The following is a 20,812-nucleotide window of genomic DNA, read 5'->3' as shown; positions in this document are numbered from 1 at the left end:
GATGAGAAGTGAAATGTCTTCAAAGAAAAAACAAAGTACAGTTGCCTCATGAAAAAGCACCTTTGGGACAACCATGATCTAGATGATTGAGACTCTCCATAGATAAATAGAAAGTGTTTAAATTGTTTGGAGAATAGTAGGCTTTCCTACAATACATCCTTTGATGTTACATGCATATCACAATTTCTAACTGAAAAATATTTTCACTTCCATTAAAGAAAACCAACTTTTGAAACAGCAGGAGAATTGTAAAAGTGAAAAGACTGTAATATTGTAATAGTGGCTGATGTGAGCCAGATAGAATGTTACTTTTTAAAAAAATGGGGAGCCAAAGATTAGTTTTTGTTTAATCATGAATCTTTGCTGGATGATCACAAACAAGTCTTGCTCAGTCTACCCTATCTCAAAGGATAAAATACAAAAAAAATATGCTGCCTCAAATTTCTTCAAGGAAGAATAGAATACAAAACAAGTAACTCCTTAGTTGAGGGAAAAAATTATTCCCTGGACCCAGTTTTCCCTTGACATAGTCTCTTATCCCCACAGTCTGTGTGCTCCATTTTTGAAAAATCTGTGAAGACTCTTCTAGATGATTTTGCACCCATGGTGCCTCAACTGTGTGAGATGCTGGGACAGATGTATAGCACTATTCCTCAGGCGTCTGCTATTGACCTCACCAGGCAGGTAAGGTTTTTTTTAAAAAGCACATTAATCCCTGGTAAACACTAAATTCAGAAAGGAAACTAATACTTGTTGAGCAGTTTTTCTGCCATCTGGTGCTCTTGGCTTTTCCTTTGATACAATAATCTTACAAAAATGAAAAAAAAAATTCTCTGTTAGCTCATGTAAATGGAAGGTTTGTGTCTGTATGGACAAAAACAAATGAAAACTGCAATGTCCTTGAACCATCCAATCTCTTGCCTCCTTTGTTATCTTAAGACAAAAGCTTTCACTGATGCTTAATAGCAGAGACAATTCATTGGCCCAAATATGAGCAAGGGGAGGAAGTTGGTAAAAAGTAGGTTTAGGAATGTGAAATAGAATGGAAAATATCATAACTATTCGATTTCTGTGTTCTCTTACATCCTCAGCTGGTTCACATTTTTGCACATGAGCCTGCCCACTTCCCACCGATCAGGGCGCTCTTTCTGCTTGTCACATCAGTTACATTAACACTCTTTCAGCAAGGTATGTATGTCTTGAGACCCTCACTCTTGTGAAACAGTTGCATTGGTAACAATTCTTCCTAATTGTAAAATGTTCAGATTAGCCTGTAGGATTGCAGATAATCACCGTTTCCTTGTTCAGATAATAGGCCCTGGTGAATGAGCTCCAACGGAGTTTAGAAATTATATCCTGAGTAACAAGAACCAAATTTATTAGCTTGTTTCTCCCTGAATATCAATCGTTATTTGAGAGGGCAATAGTGTTATCATGTTCTCCTCTCCCCTTCTTCCGGTTTGTTAAACTAAAACTGTGCCCTTTGGTTGTCAGATTCTCAGTTTTAATAGAAAGTAGAGCTAGTAGTCTTGTTCGCATAATGGTTGGCTTTGAATAAGATCTACTACTGATAGGGAGTGTGTTGCTATTTAGTACAGCATAACCAGAACAGTGTGTTGTCACTCATATTTATCTGTTCCTGTGGCCCAGTTTGTTCTGAAGGTTCTGCACCACAACTGCCCTGTCCTTCTGCTTACAGGTTTTTCTCTCAGAGCTCTGCTGATTTCCTAGCAAGTGTTTGGGTTTGCCTTTTGCTTCTGCGGAACTGCCATACTGCCATTAAGGTGTTCCTAATTGAGGCGATAAGCTTAAAGTATGTAACTAAAACCAATATGCAATAGCATGGTACTAGGGTATTTGGTCCCATCCCCAGATGGCTGGTTGGAACTTGGAACTTGGAATCAGTACTTGAGTGATACCCTGTTAATGCCTGGTTTCATTAGGCAGAAATATGGCATCAACGCAGAGGAAGATGAATCTTATGGTGTATGATGCTGAAACGAAGAGTGGTTATCAGCAGTCATGCTGTTCTTTCCCTATTAAAAATGTTGCGAAGTTATGTACTTCCCAGTCAAGTGAACATTTTGACAAGAGTGAAAGGAGCATAGTGTGTTGGATGGCCATTAGAGTTCAAATGGATTTTAAAACTTTTATTCACTCACATCAATATTGGATTTGTCAATAGACTCTAGAATTATCTTCAGGGACCAAGTATTTTAAGATAAGTATCCAGTGCAAATATGCTAGTTCTCTAAAAGAAATCGATGTCCAGTTAGTTCCTGCTTCTCTTTTCCTTCCCTGCTAGGGTGCAGTCAGTTCCCCCTTCTTATTCCTGGTGCTTGGCAGGGGAAACTGGGCGACATGCCTATTCCTTTGCACTTTCTTTCTGTTCTTGGGTTTCCAAGCTCCATGATTTTTGTATGTTTTGTTTCTTTAACTTGCTTCAAGCTGCTCATGTGCCTGCCCTCTTCAGCCCACCCTGTTGCACCCTTCCCCCCACCCTTCCCTTACTCCTGTTTTCACTTGTAAATTCTTTCTGTATCACATAACTATATGATGTTAAGTTGCTGTTTGTATGATTTTTCTCTTCAGTTACATCTTTATTATATTTTTAGGGCCCAGGGATCATCCTGATATTGTTGATTCATTTATGCAACTCCTGGCACAGGTGTGTTTTAGTTTCTTATTCATTCACTTTCTGTTCTCTCTCTTTCTCTTTTTTAATTCAATTTAAACCTATTTTAGCTTTCTGTTGACAACGTTTTTCCTTTTAGTTGAATATCGAGTTTCTCATCTGTTTCTGTGGAAGTTGAAAACAAAACATTATCCCTTTTCTTAGGTATAAGTTTATCCCTTCTTCTCTACATAGAAATGCAACAAGACCTCTAGATTGGGCTTGGTTCAGGTCATGTACTGTGACCTGTAACAGGAGGAACCTTTGGAAAATGGCGAATGCAGTTCAAAAACTTTAAAAATCCATATTGTATATGTTTTGCATGTTTGGCTCTAATGATTCTGAGCTCTTAACAAATCCAGAGTCTCCAGTTGTTGGGTAGAAGTCAGTGATCTAGTGGGTTATATCTAAACTTCTAGGAGAGAAACCTGATCTAATGTGAGTAACAGGAACTAACAACTTGATTTGTTTAAGTGCTTTCAAAGTCTTTTGGTGCTCCATCCTTCTTCACTCTTGTTGAGATTTCCTGGGTTGGATTTTTTTTTTCAGATCATGAATTTTCATGCCGTCTTGTCCCAAATGTTGTTGCAATGATGTAATGTACAATGCAGTGAGCAGTGAGGTACTGCTCGGATAGTTCAGCTTGGGAATAAGTGGACCGTGAACTGCTTTTGGGTTGGATGAGCAATATCTTTACTGGAAATCAGCTACAGGATTACGAATTAATGAAGCAGGGAAGCGTATGATCTTTGATATCATCTGGTTCTCCTGACTACAGCAAGATGCTCTCCTCTTAGCTCTGATTTATTGTTGCTTGATAAGCTTTTTGGTAGGCTATGATGTGGAAAGTCTTTTAGCACCTAGCTCCCCCTTGTGACAGATTTTAAACCTTGCAACCGTAATGCAAATACATCTCACATTTTTTTTTTCTTCAGTAAAACTAAAGCAATCTCAAAAATATATGAAATGTTAACAATATTTTAAGAATCAGAGTATCACCTTCTTAAAAATGCTTTTTCTTCACCTGAGGAGGTATTATCTACTCTTAGAAAATTTATGAGACCCTGAAATTAGAAAAAGATTTACTGGGATTTGTTGACATAGTTACTATAGTACTGCCATTGCTCACTAGTTTGTTTCAACACTAATTAAAAATACAGATAGTCCTCGATTTACAACCACAGCTGAACCCAAAATTTATAGCTAAGTAGATATTTGTTAGGTGAGTTTATGTCTCTTATAGAGATGCTTTTGTTAGCAGAAATAAACAATTTCTTTAGTCCTATGTTTGTCGTTCTGATATTAAATAATGCATAAAAGAACTCAGTGAGTGTCCAGACAATATTTATCAATAATTTTATACAGAGCTTTTGGGAGCTAATTTGCTTCAGCTCTGATACATTATGACCATGCTTTTTGAAATTCTGTCTTTCTTTCTGTCTGTTCTGGCAATTTTTCAAGAAACCACTTTTCCCAAGAAGGTGTTGAGCAGGGGATCCCTAACCTCCGGTCCACGGCCCACTAGTGAGCTGTGAGCTATTTGTAATTGGGCCATGGAAATGGCCATGGAAATGGCATATTTGTAATTGGGCCATGGAAATGGCATATGCACCTGCATTCCCACTTATGCAAGCAGAAGGTGAGCTTGTGCACGCGCACTCCAATGCGTGAGCAGCAGGCGCATGTGCACACCGTTCACCCAAATGGAGCTACGTGTGCTTGCCAGCTGCTCACACAGACCATCCCCTCTTCCCCTCCGCCCCCCACCAGTCCACAAAGCCAAAAAGGTTGGGGAACTCTGCTGTAGAGCATTAAATCTGTACCAGTATATAATTTATTGTATGTATTTTCTCCTAGATTATATATCATGGCCTGCTATAGTATAGAAGATATTGAACTTCTCCAGTAGAGATCATTTATATCTCTTCCATAGCAACATTTATTGGTATCAAAAAGGAAAAAAGAACAAAGCATATTATAGGGCTTCTCCCTCATCCTAGTTAGCAACATTTCATGATAGCTTTATTTGCTGTCTGTTCTGAGAAAAAACTCTTCAGCAGAATTGATTGCATATCAGCTGTTCTTTTGCTGATTCAATTTATATGCCTATAAACCATTATTCTAGACTCCCAGATTCAACTTCGTAGGATATCAATCAATCTGCAGAATAGACATTTTATTTTGAATAAGTCGTAAGACATCAATATGATTCTAACAAAAAAATAGATTCCTTCAAAGACTGGGAAGTTAGTAAACAGCATATCAGGATTCTTCAAGAAATCCCTTAAACGTGCATGTAGAATAGATTCTTTTTATGTCTGCATAGTTGGTTTTGATTGTGCCCTTGAAGAAATCAAATTAAAGTCTCGTGAAGTGCCTGTGTTTTCTTGCAAAACTTCATTTCTGCATACAAATAAAAGCAATACTTCAATTTTGTTCAAATAATTTTATGTTATAGTGGAAATGAATGTGAGAGCTGATTCTCTTACTTCTTCTACTTAGTGCAACATGAGACACCATACATTCCTGTAACTCTCCATATACTTTCTATGATAATTTCTTGAAGAAAACAGAGCCAGTAACTTATTAACTTCATGTTTTGTCTTCTGATTTGGCAGATCTATATGTTAGTTCAAAAGGATAATACATAAAATACATTTACTAGGCAGTAGATAAAAATCTCCATCTCACAAACTTAAATGTATCAATGGAATCTGCACAGTAAAAAACACCAAAGAATATATGACATAGATGAAAGAATACTGCAAATATTTAGGATGACCCATGTTTATATTTGCATCACATGAAGGAGGGCTTCAATTGGTTATGTAAATGAAACAGACTAGAGAAATATGAAAATAAGTGTTGCTTATTTTATTTATGTATTTATTATCAATCTAAGTATATTACAGAAAATTCTGAATCAGTATTAATCATCTATGTTTTTGGATTATAGATGAGATTTTAAATAATGGGTTAATCTAAAAAAGCATTTCCTGGAATTTCTTCCTACAGCAAGAACATACTGTAATAAGAACGTTAAACCTTGCTTACACTTTTTATAGTCTGTTTATGAACAAAACACCTAACTTAACAGATGCTGTTTTTTACACTACATAATTAGTGGCCTCTTTTCAAGCATGTTGCCTTAAGTCACAAAGTTAAAAAATGTACTGAGTAGATTGTCTTACTAGCCCAGGAGAATGTTTGATTTATTTGCAGTGAAAACTGCTGGTGTGAATTTCATTAGAAGTCATTATTGGGAGATTGAAATGCTTACACCTAGCAGAATTGTATAGAATAAAGAGATTGACGAACCAATTTTATTGCCTTTCCAAACGTCTGAACTAGAATACTGTTTTCTTTTAACTACCTTGTAATCCCTTGCATTGGAGTGGAATCAGGGCGACTGAATGGAACTGAGCATTTACTGGTTGGATGCCCTTCCTAATGCCTATGTGAAGCTCATGGCAGATATTTTCTCTTTGCGCTCTGAGAGAGAAATATCTGCCACTACCTAGGATCGAACTCACTTCTAAGTGGAGGCAAGACCTCCATCTCTAGACCACCATGCTGCTCTGAACTAGAGCAGCTATATTCCAACTCTATTGGAATATAATTACACCACAATTCTCCTTTCATCCTTCCCTATTTAAAGATAATCCAATAAGGCTGATTTGCCTTAGGATTTATATATATATATGTGGATTAATATGGATACACACACACACACACACCCCTACCGTATGTGTGTGTGTGTATATATATATATATATATATGTGTGTGTGTGTGTGTGTGTGTGTGTGTGTGTGGATTAATATGGATACACACACACACACATACACACCTACCGTATTTTTCAGAGTATAAAATGCACCTTTCCCCCCAAAAAAGGTGAAAATCTGGGTGTGTTTTATACTCTGAATGTAGCCTCGCCCAGCCTCTCAAACGGAGATTTCAGAGACTGAAAAAAGCCTCCAAACAGAGCTTCAGAAAAAGCGCCTCCAAAAAGAGCTTCAGAAAAAAAGCCTCCAAACAGAGCTTTAGAAAGAAAGACTCTGAAAGGAAGTTTCATAGTCTTTTTTTCTGAAGCTCTGTTTTGGAGGCTTTCAGAAGCAGAATTTTTTTTTATTCTGAAACAGAGTTTCAGAAGTTTCAGAGGCAGAAAAAAAAAGCAAGACACAGAGCTCACAACCAACAAACCTATTGCTAAAATTCACCTCTGAGAATAGCTGATTGGGGGTATTCTGGAGGCTGATCCACCTGCCAATCAGCTTTTTTATTTTTTTCCCCAAAAAGTAAGGTGCATCTTATACTCTGGTGCGTCTTATACTCTGAAAAATACAGTAATTACAAAGGTATATTGTGACAGAGATGTATTTCATTCTGTCCTTGACATTGCTTTCTGTATTGTAAGGGCCAAATATGATTCAACATACTTGCTTTTCATTTAAGGTTGCTGTAAGATACTTGTCTAAATAAAAAGTTGTGTGAATATGGCAAGAAAATAGACTTTTTCTAGTAAAATAATGGCAAAATATACTATTGACATTCATAAAACGTTTAAGATAGTTTTAGCAATATAAAAATGATACAAAGTCTATAAATTAACTCCAAGAAGGTTAAAACAGTGGTCTTAAAACAAATGAAAGTAAAATATAGTTTGTTTCTTTCATCAGAAAAAGAACATGACTAATCTGATTGCTTTTGTTTGTAAGTAAAATAAAGAGAGCAAAGAAAATAGAACACAAAGATATAGAAATGAGTTATTACAGTTAAAAATATTATCTTAGAAATCCAATTCCTGCTCATGCAATAATATTTGTAGTGTTTTAATGATAGAAAACATGTATAACAAAGTGGTTAGACAACAGGGATCCATTTGTACATAGAACAGAGTACATAGAAATGCCATAGTTAATCAGGCACAGAAGTTGGAGCTGTTGTCCATGGTGCTGAAAGATTTGTTGCTGTTAAAGGTATTTTGAAAATTCAGTTGCTCTGCATTATAGAAGAGACCTACTATTTGTAATATTTTAGTGATCACTATACTTCAGTTGTGTAAAATTTGATTAGATGATACGGAATTTTCTGTTTGGCTAAAGCTTTGTGCTTAGGAATGTCATGATAACTCAGACTTCAGAACAAAAGTACAGGAACTGAGAATTGCAATCCATACTGTTGATAGACTAAATATGTATTGTTCTTGTTTCTACTTTATGTGGTATCGTAATATGTTTATAGGCAGATGTAGATATAAAAAAGTAAACCTAAAGGCTAAGTATCTGATTAATCCTTATTCTGATACTCTAGAGTGGAATGCCTATACCTGGAGTACAGCATTATTTGTAACAAAATAGGAATACTATGAAGCTGTTTTCCAGATAATAATTCAATTTCATGTTTCTTCAGAGGCTCCTCCTTACCTGGACCCCTATGCTCTTGAATTGTAAAGACACATTCATCTTATAATCATTTCCCTTTTTCCCATATTTGGCTTACTGTGTTTTATAGCTGATGGCCAGGTAAGTTGCACATGCAAGCCTTTGCCAAGGGTTCCTGTGTGGCAATTGCTTGTCCATGGCTTGCCAGAGCTGTGTTTATTGTCTGTGTATATATGTGTACCTTGCAGGCACTCAAACGGAAACCTGATTTGTTCCTGTGTAGCAGCCTGGATGTCAAAGCAGTATTCCATTGTGGTGAGTAGGCAAGTGCCATAGACTGAATTGCCTTAAAATCACTGTGGGAAATGAGTTCGACAAATGGGTAACAATTCTTACAAGTTGTCACAATTGTAAAGAATGGAGAAAAGTTCTTGATATGGAAACGTCTGCAAAATTAAACAAAACCCATTGTAAAGAGACTTTAGGAAGGAAAGCTTACTTTTTTTTTCGCCAAAAAAACCTGTAATTACACATGCTGAATACCAAATTATTGCTTCTTCTAGCTGTGATCTCTCTGAAGTTTCCCGAATCACCAACTGTCAAAGCTGCCTGTGGCTTTTTTGTGAGTATTTGTCTTTGGTAGAGTAGATCTGTCATTAGCTAGTGATATCATAGAACCATAATATGAAAAGCAGTTGTTTTGGGACAGACTAACAAAACACCCAAACAGATGAGTGAGACCCTCTCCCAGATTGAATGAAAGGGCTCGCTTTCATTATTACTTCTTGGGGATATCTCTTTTTATGTACTTAATGTTTGTATTAAGACTTGGAAACAAAATGGCAATCTCCTCATTATATTTATTTACATTCTGTCTATAAGAGCGGGATATTTCCAGTTTGAAATTTGTGTTATTGACATTTTGATTAAAAATTCTTGATATTTTGTCCATTTAGACCTTTTCTCCCACTTGTTATAGACTGAATTGCTGCCACGCTGTGGGGAGATTGCACCTGTGGGACAAGTAGTACATGAGAATGGCAAAATGCTACTACAAACTGTAATTGAGGTAAGCATAATAATCTGGGATCAGTGAAAAAGGATAATTGGGAAGCACTCTGCTCACACATGGGCTGCATTTACTCCAATTTGTTTTATTAATTCAGTTTCCTTATTATCAGAATATTTACAGGATTATCTGCAGTATGTTTCTGTCCGTGTTTACATTCACATAAATTCCACTAAAGTGGAGCTTATTTTCCAAGTATGTGTGCATAGGATTGGAATCTGTTTAAGGCTGGGGCCTTAAATATTCTGAAGCACTCAGCCTGGCCCTTGGTATAATTTATTGGCATCTTCATAAGACAAAATGTGAAGTTCACCCTGCAGTACAGTTGTTTGCAAGATTTGACTGGATGTGCTCCATCCTTGCAGGGTATAGGTGGCCAAGCTTCACGAAATTTGATGGATCATTTTGCTGAGATTCTTTTTGCTCTCAACAAGCATTGCTTCAGTTACCTGAGTGTGTGGATCAAGGAAGTGATGCAGCAGGATGGCTTTCCATCGACCCGTGTCAGCCCTGAGCAAAAGGACATTTTCAGCCAACAAATTCTCAGGTGAGTTTCTTCTCAGCATATTTTCAGAGACAGAACTGTGGAATAAATTGAATAAGCTCTATAAATATTATTCCATGCAGTCTATCAAGTGTTTAGTTCTAAATTCCTAATTTCTCTTAGTTAATTATTCAATTGAAGTCCAGATGGTAAAAGTCTTAATTAGCCCTATACAGCTAAGTCTCTGAAGAATAATTCATTTAATTAATATTTTATTAAAAAAACAGCAGTTATAGTATATTAATTAAATATGTACAAGTTATTTGTATAAAGTTCAATAGAAAAAATGATACAGAGAAAATATATTTTTTCCTTTTTCTGTCTTCTATAGCATGGTGCTGCACTTGTAGGCAAACCAGCTGGAGTGGTGGTGGTTGTTGTTATTATTATTATTATTATTATTATTATTATTATTATCATCATCATCATCATCATCATCATTATCATCATCATCTTTGGTGTGTCCAACCAATTTTCCAAAATGAAAAGATACTGGTTAGCTAAGATCAGAGAAACCCCTTTGAAGTGATCAAGACAATATACCTGCAAATGTGACTGCTCTGGAGCCAGATGACATCACTAGAATGATGGCTTGCATTTTAACAGAACTTGCTGATAATATTTTGTGTCCAAGAGCAGAAGGCTTCAATTCTTCAAGTCTAATTTTCATTGCTGCTTGGTAGAAGGAAATGTTCCCTCCTTAAGTATTTGCTGAAAGGCTATAGGAGATTGAAATTCCATGTGTTGGCCCTTCTTACTCCTTGATTCTACCCACTTAAGAAGAGAACTCTGAAAGACATTATGTATACCTTTGCTTGAATATGAATATTCTTCAGACATTATAGATTCTGCTTTATAAGGATCTGTGGCTACAAGTATTATTTGCACTTATATGAATGCATATAATACTTGTGAATGAAGGCATATATACATGTCCCAGGAAAATGTTGCAAGATCCAATCTAGTTCAGTCACCAGGACCAAAGGTTTAATTTTCTGAGCTTTGGATTCATGCTGGAGCCCATCCACAGGGAACTTCTCTTTACTGGAATGTGCACATTCCGGTAGAAAGACATTCCCTGAGACTGGACTCCAGCATGAGTCCAAAAGCTCAGAAGACTAAATCTCTGGTCCCAGCGACTGCCCCTGATCTTTCAAATAGAACTTGCTTCAAGATCTCCCTGCTCTTTGTCTCTTTGGGTCTGGAATTGAAAGAATAGAAGCCAGGACACATGACAAATCTGTGGAATAGACTAGTGCATACAGTTCTGTTCTCAACACTTTTAAGTCCACATTTGTAAATAAAAAGAGCTCCAGTGAATAGGGCAATAAGAATAACTGTTTGGAGCATGTCTAAATGGACTGCTCCGTGTGTTGATTCTTTATTGGCAAGTCCTGAACTTTTACAATCTATTACCCTTTAGTATTCCATGTTGATCTTCCATCATCCCTCCTTTGTCTTAGCAGAGAACGTGTGAACAAACGACGTGTGAAGGAGATGGTAAAGGAGTTCACATTACTTTGTCGAGGACTGCATGGTACTGAATACACAGCAGACTACTGAGGAGATCAGTGTGGCAAAGGACTGCAGCATGAACAGATCCGGTTTTATGCCATCGCCCGAAGCTGCTACCAAATCAGCTGATAGAATGATATCTTTACAATTAACCTACCCTGGTTGCTCCTCTCAAGAACAAGCTGTTTCCAAATCCCTTCTGCATATTCATAGCTAATAGGCTGAAGGACTTCGAGCAGAGGTTGGAGCAGAGCTGGACAGTCCCCTGCCAACCACAGGACTAGTGTACCAGTTGACACTTTCCCCCTTGGCACGCTCCTGTAGAAGTGTCTGTGATATTGTCTATTTCTAAAGAGTCTACCTTTTACTTGCATGAGGAAGCTTGTGTCTAATTGAAGTGAAGGTCCTCCTGCCTTGAATTACATTAAGGCTACTTCTAAGCTCCTGTGGTTATACTGGGGAAGCAGCATACTTTAGGGGCAATATGGGCAGGGATGGAGTATAGCTGTAGTAGAGGCAGTTACAAGAATATGATCTGCCCTAGCCTGATTGGTGCAATAAATAATACTAAGAGTCCAACAAGATATCACAAAGAGGCAACACCATCCTTTTTTGGGCTGTGACATTCCTCGGAATGCTGGCAAGTATGCTACATTACCTCTTGAAAAGTTCCTGCTGCTGCTGCTACCTCTGCACATTCTGCAGAGCATCTTCTTATATTACATTAGCCTCTTCAAAGATATGAATATGTGAATGTGAGTGTCTAGGTCTGCTGCAAAGAAAGAGTTGCAGCTGCCTTCATGAATGGTTTGAAAACCCTTTGCGTTATCTCTGCTGCTGACAATGGATCTGGGTTGTGACAAAGAGTTGGTAAAGCTGGAATGAAGACAGAAGCATTTTTGTCACACAGGAAATTCTTGACATCATAAAGATTGGGGATTCATTAATAAGCTAAGCCTCTTTACAATCTAGATCCATTTCAGTGGCAATATATTAATGCAACTTCTCTTCTATAGGAGTAATTTAACCAGATTTCCTACAGACTCCTAACTCAGGTTTGCTGCTGATCCTTTTCCTTTGCCCAGGACTGGGTAGGTTGAAGTTAATTCACACGAAATTATCTTTGCTCCATTAAAGAAACTTAAGAACATTTATCACCTATTACCTAAAGAACAATATCTAAATATCAGTGAGAGGAATTTATGTGGACTTGGCAGACTTGGCAGAAGTTTCTGCATAAAAGCACAAGAAGCACATGTTTGGGGAAAGAAAAACTATTCTGGGATAATGTAAAAAGAAATTAATTGAATATCTAAGTTCTTATATAAAATAAGCATGGTAACAGAGTAATTCTGCACACCATGATATACCAACTATGTCATGAAGTGGGGGGAAGATTGAAGAACTCATTCTGGAACAGAAATCACATTTGTGGAAAGACCATAATTTTTAGTAGAATCTTTTTATTACTGATAGGAGCTAAATTACAGTGTTTTGGTGGTATCTGAATAATCTTGGACTGATCTAACCCAAAGTTCTTCCTCTAACTAATGGAAATATTTTTCTGTCTATTGGAACCGTTCATCTTTAAAATGGTTCATTAGAACAAAAATGTGTGCAGTAGGGAAACCACTTCCTCTCTTGGTTACATTTGAGGTAATAGGAGTTTGGAAGTGAGGAATCATATTATTTAATTCCCTCCCCACTTCTTTAAAAAAGGATTACTCTCTAATACATTCTTCTACATCAAATCTTGAAAATAGGACATTTTAACTTCTATTACAGTTCTTCAGTGAAAGAATTGATCTAATGTAATCAGATATTTTTACTCTGAGTCTTGAAAGCAAAGTACAAACTCTCTGCAAGTAATTTCTGCTTTCAAGGGGAGGAAGAATGAATCCTTGTGGTCTTGTTTTTTTCCCTCTGGCATGGCATGACTATAGATAAGTAATATACTACAAAGAATGATTCATTTCTAAACATGGAGAGAAAAAAAGATTTTTGAGGAAGAAGACTTGGTGAACAAATGATTAATTCCATTTCCATATCCAAACTTAGCTTCACAACAGCTATACTGTGTGCCTTGTGGTGGGGTTTATAGACTATAGCCTACCTGGTTGTTCAGCTTTGTTGCTTTCTTATCTACGTCAGCCTTTCAGTCTACAACATGAAGAAATTTTATGATCCTAGATGAACATGAGATATTGAACAGGTGCCTGAAAAATTGAGAAGCACAGTACACACATTGAAATCTACCTTGAACAGAACCAGCCTTAAGCTATTCTATTTGATTAGTATTTTGCCTTACCTTCTAGACCATGTGAGAGGTTTAGAGGTGGTGTTGTCACCATTTTGTATCTCCCATTTTCACAATGGGTAATCATGAAAAATAGCTTATATGGTTGTTTCCAAGCCCTGTCTACATAAGAGTATCACCAATCACTCCAACAAAACAGTCTAGGAGAAATAGTCACAGTTGGGTATTAGGTGAGTTATCATGAAATTATACGAGTTTGCTAGGATTCTTCTGAAGGCAATTAATCTATACACTAGAAATGTTCCATCCTCCAACTGTAAGAAATGAGCAAAATCTGTTAAGAGAACAGATCCATGTGGCTAAAGTTTAGTAATAGTGAATCACTTCCAGCAAAAGTAGGCAAATTTCTTGTATTTCTTTGCCATGTACCAAAAGTATTTCTATCTTGTTTCCCTGGATTTTATTTTCTTGGAATATTTTATACCAGTTTGTAATTCTATAATTTACACTGTTTTTTCTGCTGAAAAACTCTGCTGTATTACTTCTCTAAGAGTCCCTTACACCAAATAAGTGTATTTCGCATTAGCATTCTTCAATATTGCCTCCCCACTTCAATGACACTCCAGTGTTCAGATACAGAAAGTAGCATAGTAGGCACAGGATCTTACGAAACACTGATGGCAAAGTAATGCTTCTGCTCAGGATGCCTCTTTAGTGCTAATGGGCTGGTGAACACCTCTCTTGGTGCTTGTCAAACTTCCTTCTCTGCCTGTTTTGTCTCCCAATTTTACAAATGAAATCCTAATATGCTGTTAAAACAAAACATCAGTCTCAAGTACAATCTAGATTTCCATTAGTGCCTCTTGGCCTCATGTAGACTTCAGAATCCACAGTGGCTATAAGGTTATACAATACTTAGGAAGTGTTTTGCTTTCTCAGTCTTTTGAAGCTTCATTCAGTAATAACAGGCTCCGTGCACAGCACAAATACAGTAGCAACCTTAGTAAAGCCAGCTGAAATCATATCTGGAGTCTTCATCAAGTCAGAACAACAAAGCTCCATGAGATGCTTCACCAATTCGAGGTAAAGGGACATACTTCCATCAAGCAAGACAGTTCTGAGAGGCATTCTGGATTATCTGCCTGCACTTTGGAAGAATGCCTACCTGATCAAAACCAAAGGAGAAAAATAAGCGGCAGTAGTGATGATGAAGGAACTTCAGTTTAGCTCCTTAGGAACTGGGTATTTTGTTACTTTCCAGAATTACTACAGTGGACATTTTTAGAGTGTCTATAACATGACTGTAAATTTCCAAAAAGCCTACTGACCTCAAAAGTTTTGAGATACCTTGCATAATGAGAGTACATCGATGTAGCTTGGATTGACTTCATGCCATCTTGTGGAAGCTAATTGGTTTGACTTCACATTAAGGATGTAATAGAGAAACAAATTTATTTGTGAAAAGAAATAGAAAAATCCATGTGCTGGATGACAAAAGGGCATATTAGGTGCTTGTATAATTTCATGTTTCCTTGTGAACGAACATTTATGCATAAATACAATTACTCCGTTTAATAGAAAACTTTTGTGTGCCAGTACAATTATGGCCAAAGCAGGGCTATTAAAAATAAGAGAGTTTGGCAACCATTTCAATATCCAATGAAGACTGAGCATCATTAAACTGAACTTTAGTTGAAAAAGAAAATGGAAGGAGGTGAAAATCCTAGAGGAAGAAGTGGCTACCTAGATGCCTGAACAGAAGCATTTCAGTTGGGTGAAGAAAGTATAGCTGGGGCTTGGCAACAGTTTTGTTGCATACAGACCAATTAAAGTCTGTAAGATTTAAATTTGAGATTCCCAATAATAAGTAGTCCACCATCCATCTAGATAATTCTATTGTTAATCTGCTCTTCTAGACTCAATGATCAATGATCTTTAATATTTGCCCAACATTTATTCTTCTGTAAAGAACTTTAATTTGGTCCCCTGGGGGTTAAAAAGATCAAGATTAGGGTTATGCATGCTTCAAAGATGATTTGGAAGAAATACTTAAAACCTTACATAAGCATAGCATCTCTATTATCCATTAAAGAGACCCATGCAATGCGGTTCCTTCAACCTTTATAGAATATTTTTTATACAGTATATTCATTCTTGTGACCCTTTTAACTGATTTCTCTTTGTCAACATATTTAAGTGTGATCTCCAGAAAAGGACACAGTGCTTTGGAATAAAATGGAACTATGGCTACTTGTTACTTGGAGACTATGCTTCTATTAATTCAGTCTGAGAATTACGTTAGGTATTTTTGTTTCATTTTCTTTTTTAGCAATTGCATCACTGCTGACTTCAGCTCATGATCAATAATGCTCACCCTACTGTTCAGCCTAGTCTAACTCTCTAGTCAACAGAAATTACAACTGAGGATTAGTTTAAATAACATGGATATTTATAAATTGGCCACTAGTGTGGATTAACATTTATCTCATTGAATAAACAACTTCAACACGCTTTTTCAGCAGAGATCAACACTCTTTAAAAAAATATTCCTCTGTTACAATAATATAGCACTCTACTTAATCTGTTGAGCTGTCCAACATACTGCAAGAAATACTAACTTAGCCCAATTATGCCCTATACAAATAAGATTGTCAACCAGTTCAAAAAGACCCATGTTCCATTAACCCATCCAAATCCAGCAAAGAATGCAGTTTGTTATCTGACCAATGTCTTTTATATTCAGGGTTGGTCATCCACAAGGCTCATCTTCATAGGCAATGGCAATTCCCCGTCGTCCCACAATAGCTTTCTTTACTTCTGATTGGCCCAGCTGTTGCTCCAGTCCCCGCCAGCTGCGGGACTCCAAGAATGAGGCTAAGATACAAAAAACATTTCCCCAACTTTATTCCAAAGCCCACAAAAAACTAGAAATCATAAAAAACAAGTATATTGGTAAGGTATTATCTTTGAAAAACTGATTATATTGATAGCGCATTACTATATTTACATTATGAATCAGAAATATTATGTAGGAGGACATTGGTTAGGCTATTAATGCTAGGTCTACCTCCATTAATTGCCTACTAGCAATGAAGAATGGATTCAAATCATAGCAATGCAAGAAGCAGTTATTTTATCAGCCTCAATTTTTGAGATTCCATAATAACTATATCTTAAATAATTGATTAATTAAAAGAAAAGTACTACTGGTAAGTGAGGAGGTTTTTTGCAACTGAAAGAGCATTACTCCAAGCCACATACCTGCTGGGCTAATCTGAGACACGGTCTGTACATGGTTGCGGCACATTACAGCTGTGTCAGAATTTGGCTCTGCATCTGGAACCAGGAAGGGATCAATTGAGCGCAGCTGTCCAGTGATCAGTGAAATGCTGGGTTCATTGTTTGTCTTTTCTGGGAAAAGGACATGGTCACAAGCTCCTGGAGATAAGAGAAAACAAGTACAGTAGTAACTAAGTTTCAATACTTACAAAATGATACTCTTGATATTCAAAGCCTGAATCAAGTGTGCAATTTCCTAATTGAGTTTGGGGATACTAATGGCAATTAAGAATTTGTAGGTTACTCTGGCTGTAGCCGACCAAGAGCAGAACAGGACCAAAAATCTTGATGGAATTCTCTAAATTTTATACCTTTGAACTTCCTTATCATGAAAATGTATATATCTTAAAAGGAACAATGAATACTCTTGGTTCCCAGATCTGACAGGATTCCTTACCTCCTTTTTTCTGGCAATAGAAGCTCATGACTGACCATATTTACCCTCCAAAACAGCCCCATGGCTTCTAGTGGTTTTGAGGGTGAAAATAGAAATCAGAGTAACTTCTAAAATAGGATTAATGCTGTCCAAAATAACACCTATCTACTTCCCATGACACACACACACACACACAAATCAACATTCAGCTTGGAAAAGATGGCAACTATATTAACTTTGTAACATCATGCTTTGCGGTATTGCAATCTCTCCTCAAAGCTTTATGCCCCAAACCATCAAAAGTTCCCTGTATTTATAATAAAGCACCCCTGTGCTTCCAGAGGAAAGCTTAAAAGAACACAACTAAGCAACTTTTTCATCAGTCAGAAATTAAGGGAATCAGAGGTCTCTTGAAAAAGAACACACAGCAATAACTGTTATCCATGCTCGTTTTCTGAATCAGGGCATCTGACCTTACCTGGTAGAATGTGGCGAAAATCGGTAACATAGCGGCCTGTCCAAGTCCGTGCTGGATTGCATGCTATTTCCAACTCATAGGGTGTGATCAGGGGTCGATAAAAATCAGCAGAGTCAAGCAAGGAATTCTGTGGGCAAGCTACCAAAACAAAGATATCCACCTCTAGAAAGTTTGCCAGTTTTGCAGGATTAGGTTTACCCACAGCCAGCGTGTAGGCACGTTTTCCAGCACGGTGAATGATTTGGCGAAGATGATCCAGAACAGACAAGTAATCTTCTACTCCAAGAGTACCCACCACAATACCCACTACTTGAGCATCTCGTGCCCGTTCCACTAGATAAAGGCGTCGCCGCAGAGCCCGGTTCACATCCAGTGTTTCGCATCGGCCTTTTCCTGTCCTAGGATCAAAAGAACTAAAGGGACACTGGTTCCAACTCAGCATGAAGTTTGTAAGTTCTGGTCCTTCAGAACCTATATAGAACATACTGTAGTTTTCAAGACCATGATGTTCATCTATTATAAAGCGCCGTCCAAATTGCTGTATCATTCCAGAAATTGGCTGGCTTGAATCAAGATTTTTTTTGCTATCCAACTGAGCAAAAACCACATTGGGATAAATTGGTTGCAGCTTAGAAGCCAGGTCATCTAAGAAGAGAGGAGGAAAAAGTAATATTAGAGCAAATACATATTTACAATGTTCCCAATATCTGGCAATCCTCCTGTAACAACAGAGAAAAATCCTTAAATCAGTCTAGGGATTGCAAGCAAAGCTAAAAGCTGGGTTGGCTGAGATACATTAAGATTAACGAGAGTTATGAAGCAAACATGATCAAAGATGTTCTTTAAAGATATATTGTAACTAACACTAGATCACTCACTGTACTATTTCATTTAAAATTATTTGATTTTTTATACTGTTCTCTTCAGAAATTAGTAAAAGTTCTTGGCTGGAGTCTTCAAGTCTTCCTCATTTTGTCCCTGGCTTGATTCAAATTGCAAAACTTTAAACAGCAATAACAGTAATGCGTGTTGCATGGCTTTGACTTAATAGTTAATTCTAGTAGCTTAGAGCACAAGTCAGGATTTTCAGAATGACAGATTTTAAGACTAGAAATGAATAATATATGGGAATTTCTCCATCCTGGCCTGAAATATCTCTTTTCTACCTATATTTCCCCTCCAATGGACCTCCGCAGTGTATTTGTATCCACACAACAATCTTCCTAGACTTACCAATGGCATGAAAATATGCAGATTCACTCAGTACAACCACATAGGTTTGATAGTCAGGATACAATTCCTGGAAGACTTCCACACACCGCGTCGCATCTAATTGTTCCTGGCCAAATATGTGTAATACTGGCAATTTGCGGTAAGGACTCAAGCAGGCAGGGCCATAGTGCACTATAGCCTCTGCACCCACATGCTCTGCTGCCACTTCATCTACACAACAGCTAAAGAAAAAAACAACAGAATTAGCTATAGAAATCCAAAGACACATTTCATTAAACAACAGTCAGTCCCAGCATACAGAAAATTACTTTTTTTCTACTGAAAGTGGCCTCCTAGATACTAGACTCCAATTAGAATCAACCCTGGAAGCACGGTCAATAATAAAATACTAGGATTTATAACCCCATAAAACTTTTCACTCCATTTCTAGGAAATGTAAATGAGAAACTTATAATTTCCTAATATTGCTCAATAACAAAATCACCCATCCATCATCATAGTACTTCAGATTTCTGAGATTTATATTTCAGCCTGAATTACAGGTTCCCCAATTTTAGCCCAGATTTTCCCTTTTGGCCAGGCTTGGCAGAAAACTTAAGAGCTGGGTAGCATCTGCCTTGCCCAATACAGGATCCATTACTTCAGTATAAGAGACAGATAGTCATCTAGTCTGTGTTTAAACATCTGCCACTTCTAAAACCACCTATTCCACTATTATACAGTTCATGTTAATAGGATTTATTCCTGATGTTTAACCTAAATCTTTGTAGTTTAAGCACGTCAAACCTAGTCTTGTCTGGTCCAACTCTAAAAACTTCTGTCTTATCTTCTATGTGGTGGCCCTTCAGATACTAGTACATATCCCTGAAATATTATCCTCTCCATGTTAAGCATATCTGACACCTCCAACCTTTCATCTTAAATGTTTCCTTCCAACATGCTGTCTTTAAACTAGGTGGATCTTCCTATGACCTTACCTGCCATATGATGTGTCTCCCAGGACATACATCTTGGCACCAGTTGCTGTTTCCATCCTTGCAGCAACATCTGCTGAATCTGGCAAAAGTTTATCAGGAAACTGAAGAGCAATCTATAGCAAGATACCAAATTTACTCAAAATATTTCTACTACAGATAGGTCAAACAAAATAAACATGCATCTATTTATTCCCCCATCCATTTCTATCAATATTTTATTATAATTGTTTTGTCTTTTTTGTAAGATGCAACAGAATACACCCAATTCCAGAGGAGAACTGGCATCTTTATGTCAGGTCACAAAATAAGCTCACCTTGGTGAAGCCATTGTCAGATACAAAAGCAGCTGCTCTCTCCAGTTCATAAAATTCCTCTATCCCCAAAACTGGGGGACGACCACCTACTTCCGTAGGAGTCAGAGTCCGCAGAATCACCTCAGCTTCATCACTGTTAAATGCCGTTGCCATGATGATCTAAATCTAAAAGTCGAAAAGTCAAAGTATGTTCAACCACAAGAATAACCCAATTTTGGCTCCATAAGACTAATACAAATTGCATACATAAGACTGTATATACAAATTGAGAATGGTTTTGAATTGTATAATATCTATAATACCGCGTACAGTACCCTGATTCTTATCTTTGATATGGCTCAGCAAGGAACTGATCGTGAAAAGGCATGGTTTTCGCAGACTGATAGGGGATTTAAAAAAATTAGAATAAAGGTGGCCAGTGACTTACCAACTGGCGTTTCCAAACAGCAGCTACCATATATCAGCAATACGCCAATATTCCTTAACTAGCGGAGGAGGGAGGGAGAAAATACCCCCCAACACCAGCCACATGGATCATGTTATCCGCTTTCTTCCGGATGCCAACCGCAACCACCAATGATCATTATTCTGTAGAACGCCGCGGTACCCCTTTGCGTCAGTAGGGGAATTTTTTTTTATCCAACAGCAAAT

General features: G+C 37.3%; 2 protein-coding genes and 1 long non-coding RNA gene across 6 annotated transcripts in view; 1 reads left to right on the top strand and 2 right to left on the bottom strand.

Moving 5' to 3' along the window:
* The window catches only part of IPO13 (importin 13), a 54,710-nt gene extending 39,009 nt beyond the window's left edge, over positions 1-15,701 (top strand). Inside the window, exons 13-20 of one of the 2 annotated variants that reach the window (XM_058174991.1) lie at positions 547-684; positions 1,092-1,188; positions 2,616-2,668; positions 8,308-8,374; positions 8,623-8,681; positions 9,039-9,128; positions 9,494-9,675; positions 11,136-15,701. In XM_058174991.1, the coding sequence (XP_058030974.1) occupies positions 547-684; positions 1,092-1,188; positions 2,616-2,668; positions 8,308-8,374; positions 8,623-8,681; positions 9,039-9,128; positions 9,494-9,675; positions 11,136-11,235 (786 nt within the window). In that variant the 3' untranslated portion in view covers positions 11,236-15,701. The remainder of the gene's footprint in view (positions 1-546; positions 685-1,091; positions 1,189-2,615; positions 2,669-8,307; positions 8,375-8,622; positions 8,682-9,038; positions 9,129-9,493; positions 9,676-11,135) is intronic. The other variant, XM_058174992.1, reaches the window with a different exon arrangement.
* Positions 8,232-13,634, bottom strand: LOC131194233 (uncharacterized). Of its 2 annotated transcripts, none has more exons than XR_009154120.1 (4): positions 13,496-13,634; positions 13,301-13,403; positions 9,578-9,710; positions 8,232-8,505 (listed from the first exon to the last, which is right to left on the bottom strand). It is a non-coding gene; the product is annotated as an uncharacterized LOC131194233 (long non-coding RNA). The 2 variants fall into 2 exon arrangements; XR_009154121.1 differs by lacking the exon at positions 8,232-8,505 and adding an exon at positions 10,216-10,461 and having other exon boundaries at positions 9,496-9,710.
* Positions 14,871-20,795, bottom strand: DPH2 (diphthamide biosynthesis 2). Of its 2 annotated transcripts, XM_058174994.1 has the most exons (7): positions 20,589-20,795; positions 20,162-20,326; positions 19,848-19,960; positions 18,871-19,091; positions 17,638-18,282; positions 16,706-16,882; positions 14,871-16,318 (listed from the first exon to the last, which is right to left on the bottom strand). In XM_058174994.1, the coding sequence occupies exons 2-7, from the start codon at positions 20,312-20,314 to the stop codon at positions 16,194-16,196; spliced, it is 1,434 nt and encodes a 477-aa protein (XP_058030977.1). In that variant the 5' UTR covers positions 20,315-20,326; positions 20,589-20,795; the 3' UTR covers positions 14,871-16,193. The 2 variants fall into 2 exon arrangements, with proteins under 2 accessions (XP_058030977.1, XP_058030978.1); XM_058174995.1 differs by lacking the exon at positions 20,589-20,795 and having other exon boundaries at positions 19,848-19,926; positions 20,162-20,297.
* Between the last annotated feature and the right edge of the window lie 17 nt (positions 20,796-20,812).

Source organism: Ahaetulla prasina, chromosome 3 (assembly GCF_028640845.1).
Source record: "Ahaetulla prasina isolate Xishuangbanna chromosome 3, ASM2864084v1, whole genome shotgun sequence".
In the NCBI taxonomy this organism is placed as follows: Eukaryota; Metazoa; Chordata; class Lepidosauria; order Squamata; family Colubridae; genus Ahaetulla; species Ahaetulla prasina.
This window is presented reverse-complemented; position numbering and strand designations above follow the sequence as displayed.

Excerpts from the sequence above, each read along its gene's own strand:
- DPH2 (XM_058174994.1), bottom strand. The coding sequence starts at position 20,314 with ATGGCAACGGCATTTAACAGTGATGAAGCTGAGGTGATTCTGCGGACT. Across the intron at positions 19,092-19,847 it reads GGAGACACATCATATGGCAG|CTGTTGTGTAGATGAAGTGG; the intron begins GTAAGGTCATAG and ends TTTTTTCTTTAG. Across the intron at positions 16,319-16,705 it reads GTCTCAGATTAGCCCAGCAG|CCTCATTCTTGGAGTCCCGC; the intron begins GTATGTGGCTTG and ends TTTGTATCTTAG.